This window comes from Melampsora larici-populina (genome assembly GCF_000204055.1).
Source record: "Melampsora larici-populina 98AG31 unplaced genomic scaffold MELLAscaffold_76, whole genome shotgun sequence".
NCBI classification, from domain to species: Eukaryota; Fungi; Basidiomycota; class Pucciniomycetes; order Pucciniales; family Melampsoraceae; genus Melampsora; species Melampsora laricis-populina.
The window spans coordinates 2,149-14,294 of record NW_006768840.1 but is presented as its reverse complement, the minus strand read 5'-3'; the positions used below and the strand labels follow the sequence as shown (position 1 = coordinate 14,294).

Genomic DNA, 12,146 nt, shown 5'->3' with positions numbered 1-12,146 from the left:
TTCCAATCTTTCTTCTATTCCACAAGTTCAAATCTATCAAGATTATAATCAACTTGGTATAATAAAGACTGACCTATATCATTATCTCTATCATGGTTTCATCAAAAAACTCATCTCAAAGTAGCACACTTCAGGTTCCCACCAATGCACCCACTAGGAAAAGCCTTTGACCACCAAGTCCATCTCGCACTCCACGAGGCTTTATTGTTCCTCCAAAAGACTCCCGTTTGGCTCTTACAGTCTCCTTGGCCACCAGTGACACTGAAGAAACTGAAGAAACAACACCCGGACCCCTTTCTAATCGGACTGCCTCACCTTGACCCCCAACTTCTACCAAGAACAAAACCAAGACGACTTTGACTAATGAAAAGCGTAAGAAAGGTTTGACGGCTCAAAGCAAGCCAAAACCAATTCAAAAGGGAAAGGTAAGCTTCATGTTCATATTTTACCATGTGATATTGTTGGTTGATGTAACCAATTTTTTTTATATTCTTCAATTGCCAGACTCTTTCGTCTGCAAGCAAGCAAGCCAGGTCTGCATCACCGACCTCCTCTAGCCATCAGTCGCCTCGATGATCCAAGAAACCCAAAGATAATGTAAGCTCACCTTGATTTCACTTGTTTTATCTATTCAATTTCTTGTTTGTTTATTTAAAGCTTTTGTTTATTGATTCCAATTTCTTTACTTAGCCCTTTGAGGTCCCTGACAACGTAGAGTTGTCCACCTCTGGCGCACTAAACTTCCGGCAGTACAACCAACGACAGGAAGCACTTTCCCGGCGGTACAGTTACCGACCCGTTGCACTAGATCAATATAGATCATCTAGATCATTTTTCAATTGACTTTCAAGAGCTCTCCAAGTCCTCATCCCAGTCAAAAAAATATCCATCATGATGTTGATGGTGTATATGTTCATTAAAGCTCTTTAGATTGTACATTAGGTCATCATCTTCAGGACCAAAGTCCCCAGATCACTTAGATTGATCTGAGATATGCACAGATCAATCTGAGTCACATTCGAGATCAATCTGAGACCTCTCAGATCAATCTGAGTCCTCTCAGATCAATCTGAGTCCTCTCAGATCAAACTCAGTCCTCTCAGATCAATCTGAGCTGAGCATACTTGGATCAAACTAAGTGCCCTCAGACCGGTATGAGTACACCCGAATCAAGCTCGGTGATCAATCAAGCCTTCATGTCGAACGACTCTCAACAGCTCCAATGACCCAAACACAGCTCAACACCCCATCAACACCAATTCCAACGAATTCCAACAACATCACAAAGAAACATCATCGAATTCACCAACCAACTTCACCAAATTCAGTTCAAGCTTTTGACATAAATGAAATCAAATTGATATTGAAATCAGATTAATCAACCACGTTCCCTTCGAGTTCAACCATCCATTTCCTCCAATCTCATCCAAACCTTCAAGGTTCTGAATCTTCAATTGACGATAAAAACTCATAATCAAATTACACAAACAACAAAACTAAACAAGACACGGAAGCTAGACGGCTAGACAATGGTTACAAGTCTCAGGTTTCAAATCAGTGTTAAAAGGAGGACATGTTTTCATTTCAGCATCGTTTTCACTTTAAAAACTCAATTCCCAAACATGTTGTCAACTTGAAAAGCATCATTATACATATCATCCAGCTGATTGTCAATATCATCATCTTCCCCGTCTCCCAGGAGATCATTTCCTTCTGCTCTCATCACGGGCTCCTTTGTAATCCTTGCCCATATGTCTTTGCTGTTTTCAATAATTGTATTCCACTTTTCTCTGAACCCAGTTTCCTCTTCAATTGGTAAATTTGTATATTCTGATGTCCCTGAAAGTACATTCAACAAACCTTGATTCCATGACATCCACAAATGACAGTGACTCCGACTGAGATTACAAAGCAGTGCTTCCAAAACTTGCCTGCTCTCAACCAAATGATCCTCCCGACGAGCACTCGTAATACTCAAAACCAAATCCATCATCCACCGATTTACATCTCGGTCAAGTGCGTGGTCTACAAATCCATCAAATGAAGATCCTCAATAACATGCAGTGGATAGTAAGAAAAGTATTCGGTTCACTTACCTTTACTGTGTACAATGTCCCTGAGACAGGAGGTCTTAATGTTGATCTCGTTTGCCCAGTTGATTAGCTGACGACACTCACGCCCAATCCTACGCAGTTCGTCTTCTGAATGAGTGAGATCGAGGTACGCTTTTATCCCGTTGTAAACTTTTGGATCCATTGCCCAAGGTTCATTGGGATGGGTAAGGTGTCCGAAGTCCCAGAAGGAATCATCTATAGGCATACTCTTCACCTCATCAAAACTAGGACATTGCAACCAATGTTTCCTTGGACAATTTGCTTCCAAATTCAAAATCTGGCGATGAAACGTTGTATACTTCTTCCTAAGTTCGGCCTCCTTCGCTTTCAGGAGACGTTTATGTCTCTGCAGATGACGGGTACCTGGGTTCAGATCAAAGGAAGTTTAGTACAGTAGTTCAAAGTCAAATGTAGCAAGAAAAACTTACCAGCACGTTGGTTTGATTGTTTTATCTCCTCTAAAACCCCCACCTTTGCTTCGTACAATTTGGATTTAGCCACTCGCACACGAATTAGATGATTGCCCACTCGACCTGAAAAGTGAAACACAAATTAGGAGCCATTTAAGTTGATAGCTGGTTAATTAGTTCTACTACTCACTGGTTGCTCCGGGAATATTGCGGAATTTGTCTCCCCCAAGCTCTTCGATTACCGAGTCAATCTCTTCCTCCAGGACAACCATTGTCTCCGGAAGAGTCGTCACGCTGTGCCGTTCTGCTTGAGTTTGACGATGGCGCTTGCGTCGCAGTGTCTTCAATTCAAGGCTATTGATGTAGGTTATATAAGATATTAGTTAGTTAATCAGATTATAACTCAACTCGTTAAGCAACGTACTGGGATTCTTTCAGTTGCTCTTCTAGCTCCACCAAATGAGCCAATCTCTCGGTCAAAGCTTGAATACTTTTGTTGTCAATCACCTGAAGCTGGCATTCGCGTTGACGGTCCCATTGGGCCTTGAAGTAATCTATAGTGTATGTAGGATCCATGCACAGTTCATTAAGCCTGGTTTGACTATCCAGAAAGAGTTTCTTCATTTCTTTCATGCGCCTAATCATCGATTCAACTATACAGCAAGTATCTGTCAGCTAATAGTAAACAGAATGTGATACAGTATATGTAGATACCCTACTAACCACTGGCTGCTCTCGCCGACTCGTTGTGAAACATAGCTTGAAGGTGTAAGGCCCAGAGCCGATGTTCCTTTGTAGAATAACGCAGAGGTGCAATCAAATCAGCTAAAGCTGCCCAGATTCGCTCTATTCCCTCGCCATCGGACATTCCCCAGTCTTGATTTAAGCGTGGATTATATTGGATTTGACATGATCTTATGTGAGCATAAGAGTGCCAAGCCCCCGTTCCAAACTTTAGACGTGCTTCTTTTCGTTCCTCCTCAAAAAAGTTTCGCTAAGGATGTTGATTACATGATTTGTTAGAGCAGAGATGGTATCAGCGAATATTAGGACACTCACCTTATTAATACTCTTTTCTAAATTGCACCCGATATCGTATATGATTCCAAACTTCCATTTTGCTTCTTCTTCCGACTCCGAAACTTGACGCACCTCTCTCATCAACCATTCCATCATAGCAAGCGGGAAGTGGCCTCTGATCAAATAAAACAAACATTAAATCGAATTAACTTTGACTCCCCAACAGAGCTGCTCACCTTTCTCCGCTCTGAACAATGTTGTGAAATTTCAATACATGGTCGTGTCTACACGCCATACCAAATAAGCCAGTCTCATCACACCCACTCCAGGTTTGGTGACCTCTTGCATCGTCGGCTGCTGTGTGACTCGTAGTACATGGGTCCTATATGTAAAAATAGCACAAGTTGCAATCATGAGAACTTCTGAGAGTGCAAAATCTGCTTACTATCACTTTATCATCAGATTTTTGTAGGTTTGAGTTGTGAATATTCATCTTTGCTTCCCAGTGGTCAATAATATCTTGAGGTAAAAATAAGGAAGGTAGTTTAGGAGGGTCGCGCCAATCAGCACTAGCCAATAGATGGCGCCGGTGCTGAAAGTTACCATCCAGACAAATGATGAAGTCAGGCTCGGCCTCTCGTTTTCCTTTGACTTCGGGAACGAAGCATCGAGGGCAATTCAACGCCAGCTTTTGAATTGATGAAAGCTTGAGTGCTTTATCTCTTAGTTCTCCCTCCAGACGTATCATTTCTCTATAAGCATCTACTGCGGGTGAAAAAGTTTTTCGCCACTCCCGAGACTAATACATACATAATAAAAAGACCATTAGCTAGACTGAAGAATCATGTTTGAAGAGATTGACTGACTCGGTTGCCGGAGGCTGAAAGTATGATGGTGTTACTAGCATCAAGGAATTCGTCTATAGCCAAGCAGAAAGGTGTTAATCGGACACGACACAGTTTCCACAAGACATGAAATAATCGTAGAAGTCGGATCGAATAGGCAGTGACAGGATTCTTGGCTGTCCCCCCTATCAGGCCAATCTGCACCAACCGGACTGAGTCAGGCTGACAATCACAGAATTCGATGTTCAATTTCTTTCAACCTAGTTGATAATGTGAATTGTATTTGGTCAGCGTCAATTCTAATCAAATATGGAAGTGCGGTGTTGTATCTGACTCAGAATATCTACAACATCTACCAATCTCTCCCGCTTAGAGCAATTACAAGGCTTCTTCCAATCGTTGGCCCAAAGCTTTTCGTCGCCCCATTGGGAGGTGTTCTTTGAATTCTTCATGAATACAGGAAACATTAATGGCAGGGCAGTTTTCCAATGTGCTTGTTCACGCTGAGTTCTCTCCTGGAATGAGACATAGTGAGGTTCCTTATCCTGTTCGTCCTCTTCATCAGACCATCCTGCTGCTTCACCGTGCTGATAGGGACCATCAAAATCAATCATTGGATTATCGAGGTTGTGCTGATTGGATGTATTATTGACAAAAGATGATGATGCTTTTGACTCTCTGTCCTTAAGTGCTTGTAACTCCTTACCCAACCGAGTTTGTTTTTTGCTTCCTTTCTTGCGTTTAGGTGAACGGATACGACGTCCTGGTAGGACCATGATGAGATCGATAGTTTGAAGATATGAAAAATGATAGTTTTGTAAGTATGGAAAATGGGTCTAATATGGTATGCAATAGAAAATGACTTCCCAAAAATTTCTTATATCTGCTACTGAAGGGAGATTTCCCATTTTAGCTTAGTCTGGTTTATAACTCAGGACCCCTCTTGTCTGTGGTTCAATCTGTGCACTTGCTTACGCTAAACCAATGATAATTTGAAATGAGGTGCTTACATAATGACATGCCTTCAATCATGTTGAACTATCAGGCTGATTTGCTTTATACTTTAAAGCAGTCCAAAGCAAGTTGTGTATACCCTCATAACCTAGACTTCATTTCTCTTATCTTATCTTCCGTTATGAAGTCTAGAAAATTGAGAAATCTTTGATCATGATCAAACATGAAGAGATTTTGGTGTCAATGTAATTATCATATATATGTTATAATAAAATCCAAAACATTGTGGCTACAAATATGATATGTGGTGCTATTGACTTAGCAAAAACATTGTAAAGTTGACCAACCACGCCAGAAGGATAAAATCAATGATATTGTGAGTGTAGCTATATCAGTTGAGATAACATAGTACAAGACATCCCAATAATGTTAGAGCACACATACTTGGTGATTGATATGCACTTTCATTTGTATTCAAATGTATATATCCCTTACTTTGAAAACTTGATCCTGTCTTCATCACATCTTTGAATGGTATCTAAATCACTGAAGGAAGGTATTTTATTAAGCTTGAAAGGAATTGAGAATATTAATACCCCCAAATAAGCATTCTCAAGCATATGTGTCAAACTTGAGCTTCATTGTCTCATAGTGAAAGATTCATTCAATCATTGCAGTTAGGTTGTTATTGTGAGTAGACAAAGAATACACTAAAGATTCTATTGTGTCAAGGGTGTTATATGGCCAAAACCAAGTTTGAGCACATTCAAATTTATCAAGTTCATACTTTTGTAGTATTGGCATTACCAAGCATATAACAGGTTAACAGTTTCACCTGCACTATAAAATCATACTGTTGGAAAAAAAAATGAAAAACCTCATCAGCCTTTAGTACCATTCTATCACATCATAATACAAGTTCACATTTTGGATTATCTCAAAGATTGATAAAGTTTGATTGGACCTCCATCTGACCAATGTTGTGCTATTGATCCCTCATAAGGCCCCACAATTTATATCTCAAAGATATAAAAGTACTAAAAACTGTTGAATAATTTTCAGATATGTATCACAAAAGTGTAAGCCAAATTAAACAAATTGTACTATTGGTCTCTTTGGCCACTTGAATGTGCCAAAAACATATCTCAGAGACATAAAGTAATCAAAAATTGTTGAATACTTTTTAAATATATGTTACAAAAATGTAACCAAAGTTCCACTTCCACTATATCCCCAAAACTGACAAAGTTTTATAAGGACTCCGTATAATTCCCCCAAGCCATATTATTGGTCTCTTTGGCCAGTTGAATGTCCCCAAAATATATCTCAGGGCCATAAAGCAACCAAAAATTGTTGAATACTTTTTAAGTATATGTTACAAAAATGCAACAAAAGTTCCACTTCCACTATATCCCCAAAACTGACAAAGTTTTATAAACTCTGTACAATTCCCCCAAGCCATACTCTTGGTCTCTTTGGCCATTTGAATGTCCCCAAAATATATCTCAGGGCCATAAAGCAACCAAAAATTGTTGAATCATTTTCAACACTTTTTCAAAAAAATGTAACAAAAGTTCCACCTCCACTATAATATATCCTCAAAACTGACAAAGTTTGATAAGCACTAATGTATGCTACTATTGGTCTAAATTGGTTACTCAAATGGCCCAAACCAATAAACTTTGAACACATTAACAATAAGCTCATATTGTCATTAAATTCCAAATAGTTCTCTTTCAAGATTGGACACATTGAAAGAGATATTCAACTTTTGTCATACCTCAGTACGTGGTCTCAGGAAATATGACTCGGGGCCATGACATGACCAAGTTTCCACATGTCACTTTTCACAAAGGTTTTTCTGCCTTTCACACACGGAACAAAGGATTATTCCGCCTTTCACATACAGACCAATGCTGGTAAGCTTTCGTACATAGTCCTTTTTACGTTTGAAAACTATATCAAACCTCAAACCATTGTCTCAATCCAATCAATCACAACCACTCCATCATTGTATAAAACTTCAATGGCTCTGCGTAATGGTAAACGAGTAACAACTCCACCTCCACCTCCAAAAAGCTCCAAGAAACGCAAGGCGCCAGCTAAAAAAAGAGCTAATCTCCGAAATCAGAAGGAATTGGACCTTCAAAACTCACATGAAGTCGATGAAGATGACAAAACTCCCACTGGTCCTTCACTTCAAGCACAAGATGAAGGTCCTCAACCACCATCAAAGAATCACCAAGACTCAAAAGAATTCACCTCTAGGTTTCCGCCCTTGACTCTTCAAAACTATGAGGATAAGCTTAAAGATTGGACCCTTGCCGACCTCAGGAAAGAGCTGAACAATCAGAAGAAAAAACGTAACAAGCACAAGACTCAAGTTCCTACCGAGATCAAGACCCTTGTTGAGATCATCCGGATGGGGTATGAGAAGCGCATGTTGATGGCTGCGCTTATGGGTGGGGTTAGTGAGACCATGATTTGGTCACTTGTGTACGTTTAATACTCTTTGCATGCTTTCACAACTGTGATTTTGTATCTATTTCTCACTTCCAACCTAACACTTACAGGCATTCTGGTCGAAAGAAGGGAAAGAAAACATGCTGGACAAGGTTCATGGCCTTTGGGAAAGAGGCTCTTGCATTAAATCGTAAGTGACTCACTTTCCTTTTGATCAACTCTGCCTATGTAATTTGTGTATTTTTTCAAGTCCTGAATTTTGACCAACACTATTTCGTATCTTCACCGTTCTGTCTTTCCACTCCCAGTGCCACATCAAAACGACGAAGACGGTTGGGCAGTGCGTAACAAGAAGCTGAGTGATATTTGGTCAACTAAAAGCAAAGAAGAGAAAGCTGTCTTCCGCGACCCGTATTTCTTCGCATTGGCCGAGCTTCCCGACCTCTCAAAACAACCCGATGCCAGTCTGAATGACGATGGCTTAGAAGATGAAGATGAAGACTTAGCTGCCGAGGTTTTGGCCCCAGCCGTACATAAGCTCACCGACGACGAAAAGGCCATCTATCGACCTATCTTCGATCAATTGGTGGACATTGAGAAGGTTCATCAAAATCACGGCAAGCCAGAAAAGACCGAGTCTGTTGCAAAGCTTCAGCTCAAGTCATTAGCAGGTTTCCGGTCAGCTCATCATGATGTGAGTCTATCATTCTATCTTTGCTGTACACACCGTGATCTGACTAACACCAATTGTCAGTTTGCTACAACGTGCCAGCGCTTTCACATACATTACCATTTAGTTGCACTCAGCTGTGATGTTGAAGACGGGTGGTTGCAAACATATTCGACAAATGCGACTTTTTCGGAATGGGCTGAAGAAAACTTGAAACTCACCACAAAATTCAAGTATTATGTCCATGGGAAGGTGGTAGCCCAGGAGATTGAGACGAAACCACGTGCACCAGTTGACGCTCGCCGAGGTGAACTTACCAGAGAGCTCAACAGACTTCTCAGTGAGTGTTGATGAATTGTGTTTGTTAGGAAGAGAGACTCACACCTTCTCTTTCCTTAATTATCTTCCCTTTTGAATGATCTCAGGCGAACAGTTGCCTGGGAAGAAAACGTTCCCAAAAAAGGACGATCCTGCTGCAATCATCTTTGGCCGAGGCTGGCCAGTGCGACTTGTACAGATGCCACAAAGTTCCCTTCTACCAGAAGAGCTTCTTATGGGCTTTCGGCTTTGTGACGACTCACAAAAGAAAAGATGGCTTGCAGACATCAAGGATGGATTTTTCAAGGTTGAAAAAATCCCCCCCTCAGAGTTTGTCCCCCCTCCACGAAAGGCACCTGCTATACAGTCATCACGAAAGAACAAAAAACAAACCGCCACTGCTCAAGAATTATCGTCCACCAACACACTCACCTACGGAATGCGAGATGTTCCAAAGTGACAATGCGAAATTTCAAAAATCAAAAATCACAATTCCCGGGTGCAAAATTCAAAAATCAAAGACAAAACTACAGAAAATACTCAAATACAGGGATAAAACCCCTGTACTGGGGTAAAAGTCATGGCAGAAACCCCTTTTTGCCCAAATTTCCAGTAGTCAACACCATTTTCATTGCATTGTCACCTTTCGACAAAAAGTACCAGCAACACCAAAAACCAAAAAATCAAAAAACCAAAAAATACATTTCTCAAACTGTACAATTCAAACACCAATGTTAGATTCTACTGCAGCCAAAAACCACATTTTGGCCAACTAGCTACAAGCTCGGTCTCACAGGTATCAACAGCTCCAACCAGAGACATTCTACCATCTGTCTCAAGAGCTTCAAAGTACCTGCTTCCTGTTTCGCTCTCCTCCAAAACCTCTTTCATCATCATCAATCCTCTTTGATTGTCTTTGATCTTCCTCAATCTTTGTCAACCGTCCTCGATCTTCCTCAATCTTTGTCAACCATCCTTGATCTTCTTCAATCTTTGTCATCCATCCTCAATCTTCTTCTTTCTTTGTCAACCATCCTTGATCTTCTAGTTTTGTTGTCAACCATCCTCAATCTTCTTCTTTGTTTGTATTCTTTGTCCACCGCCCTTAATCTTCTTTGACTGTCCTCAATCTTCTGCAATCCTCATCAAATCATTTATGTTGGATTTGAGAGTCCCTACCGAATTCCTGAATAAATCTTTGGTAATGTTGCTGATATACTTGTTTGAATTGGGGATGTATATCCAATAAAATGGTCTCATGGTATATAGGAGGTAAATCTTGTAGGTGGCTTGCTTTTGTCCGCCTCAGCATAAAATATCTTAGTAGCTTTCTGAGTGTGTCCAGAATTCCTTGACAATTTGATGATTGAGACTCTTGATTTGCCTTCAAACAAATTAAATTTGTTGTCTGGTGTCTTGAAAGGACTATTGATTTGATGCCACCTGGTGTAGAGGCACTTACTTTACTCATTGACTTTGGTTCATCTAAAGTCCCTAATGCATCTGGTCAATGTTAGTATTTTTATTCTTATGTGACTTTATTTCTAATCCACTGACTCTCATCTCTTTGAAATCATAGCTACTACACTAGGTCAAGCGAAACAAGTTTTAAACATCCTTCAAACTTATTATTGTGAACATGAGTTTTCATGTATTCTCTGACATTTGAAAAATTGATGACAAGATTTCAACTGTTTGAATTGATATTTGATCTTTCACACAGGACTTGGTAGAGCCGTCTTCATTGATGTGCTGTGGCTTTTTTGGGGTTTTTAGAGATTGGTCAAACCATTTATGGACTCTAGAACGGCCGACAAGATTAAGTAAGATGATTGACACAAAAATCGACGATACATGATTCTCTTTGTACTTACTTTGATGTCTAAGACTCGGTTGATGTCGTCTACACATGCAATTAAATTATGAGTACGATAAAGCCATTTCTAAGTAAAGAAAAAATTGACGAGTTGTTTAGGTTTTGTAGGAAAGCTTGGTTAACAGTTTAGAAATTCTGATTGCTTACTTGATATTGTGCATCTTTTCCTACTTTTCTATGCCATTGACAGACTATGATAATGTAGTTAAAGTTCAAATATTGTAACCAAATCCAAGGTAAGCAAAATATAAATGATCGTAATGAACATGATATTTTTATTTTACGGGATGGAAGGCTTACTATGTATAGCACTAAAAACATGAACCGTCCCAAAAATATGATCATAAGAAACTCATCAGTGATTATAAAAGAAGTAAAGTTGAAAAGGAAAAACAAAAGGTATTACATATCCTAATTGTTTATAATTTCCATGTTCATAATCTAAACAAAGGTTAGTAGCTTTATTAATTATATACCCATTTTCATGTTTCCATAGTTGTAGAACTGCATCATCTCCAACTGTAAAGTAAACCGAACAAAAATCAATGAGATGTGGAATTGGTTTTTCAATGAGGTATTATATTGAGGGATGAAGCTTGGTGAAAATAAAACTTACATTTTTGATCGACTACTACTAGCCTTGTCTACGATTGTATTTTTCAAAAACATCACTTCATTATTTTTTGGGTGAAGGATGAGATCAAAATATGTTGCTAACGCACAGGTTCGTAACTTCCACTCTGAGGTTGTAAGACTTTATTTGATAACAATGACTAAAAGAAAAGAAAAGAGATATCATTTTACTTTAGTCTTACTTCAGAATTGATCGTCCAAACGTTCAAGAATTAAGAATTAAGAAGTTCCAAGAAGAATAATCAAAATGAAATCCACTTACTTTGATATAAAACCAACCTAAATTCAAAAATCGGAAATTCAATCAATGTGGCATTTGGGATTTGCCTTAAGCTCAATTGATTGCGAGTGAGTGAAGACTTGGAGGAATGAAAGGCAAGGAAAAATAGGTTCTCTAAATATCAAGATCAGGAAGGATATCGATAAGGAGCTTGAATTCGATTGGGAAAATAGGCACTACTGGGGCCCAGACGTGATTTCTTGGCCCCAGCCTTCATCGCACGATCACCGAGTGATTGTGCGATGAAGAGACCACCTACCTGCTAGGTGGTCTACCTTTAAAAGGTAGACCACCTAGGATTTAGGTGGTCTAGCAGCTGCCACCCACCGCACGATCACTCGGTGATCGTACGGTGGAGGAACACCAGAAGAGACCACCTAGCAGTTAGGTGGTCCAGGAACTGACCTGGCCACCTAACTGCTAGGTTCTCTACCTTTAAAAGGATTGAATGTCCGATTTCTGAAGTCTAGCCAGCTGCCACCCACCGTAAGTGGATGTCATTTTGATTAATCTTCTTGGAACTTCTTAATTCTTGATTCTTGAACGTTTGGACCAGCCTTCAT

At 39.7% G+C, this 12,146-nt stretch overlaps 3 protein-coding genes across 3 annotated transcripts; 1 reads left to right on the top strand and 2 right to left on the bottom strand.

The window, feature by feature from the left end:
- Positions 1-1,609: 1,609 nt before the first annotated feature.
- On the bottom strand, positions 1,610-3,169 carry MELLADRAFT_113026 (uncharacterized protein; the record flags this gene model as incomplete). Its single annotated transcript, XM_007417647.1, has 4 exons — positions 1,610-2,025; positions 2,543-2,647; positions 2,715-2,878; positions 2,949-3,169. 4 exons carry the CDS (start codon positions 3,167-3,169, stop codon positions 1,610-1,612), a joined length of 906 nt encoding a protein of 301 aa, XP_007417709.1.
- Positions 3,170-4,688: 1,519 nt separating this feature from the next.
- MELLADRAFT_68864 (uncharacterized protein) lies at positions 4,689-5,165 on the bottom strand (the record flags this gene model as incomplete). Its single annotated transcript, XM_007417618.1, has 1 exon — positions 4,689-5,165. The coding sequence occupies one exon, from the start codon at positions 5,163-5,165 to the stop codon at positions 4,689-4,691; it is 477 nt and encodes a 158-aa protein (XP_007417680.1).
- A 2,204-nt stretch (positions 5,166-7,369) lies between these two features.
- On the top strand, positions 7,370-9,049 carry MELLADRAFT_94930 (uncharacterized protein; the record flags this gene model as incomplete). The annotated part of the gene is made up of 5 exons (XM_007417632.1): positions 7,370-7,839; positions 7,917-7,996; positions 8,115-8,500; positions 8,561-8,816; positions 8,910-9,049. The coding sequence occupies 5 exons, from the start codon at positions 7,370-7,372 to the stop codon at positions 9,047-9,049; spliced, it is 1,332 nt and encodes a 443-aa protein (XP_007417694.1).
- Positions 9,050-12,146: the final 3,097 nt, after the last annotated feature.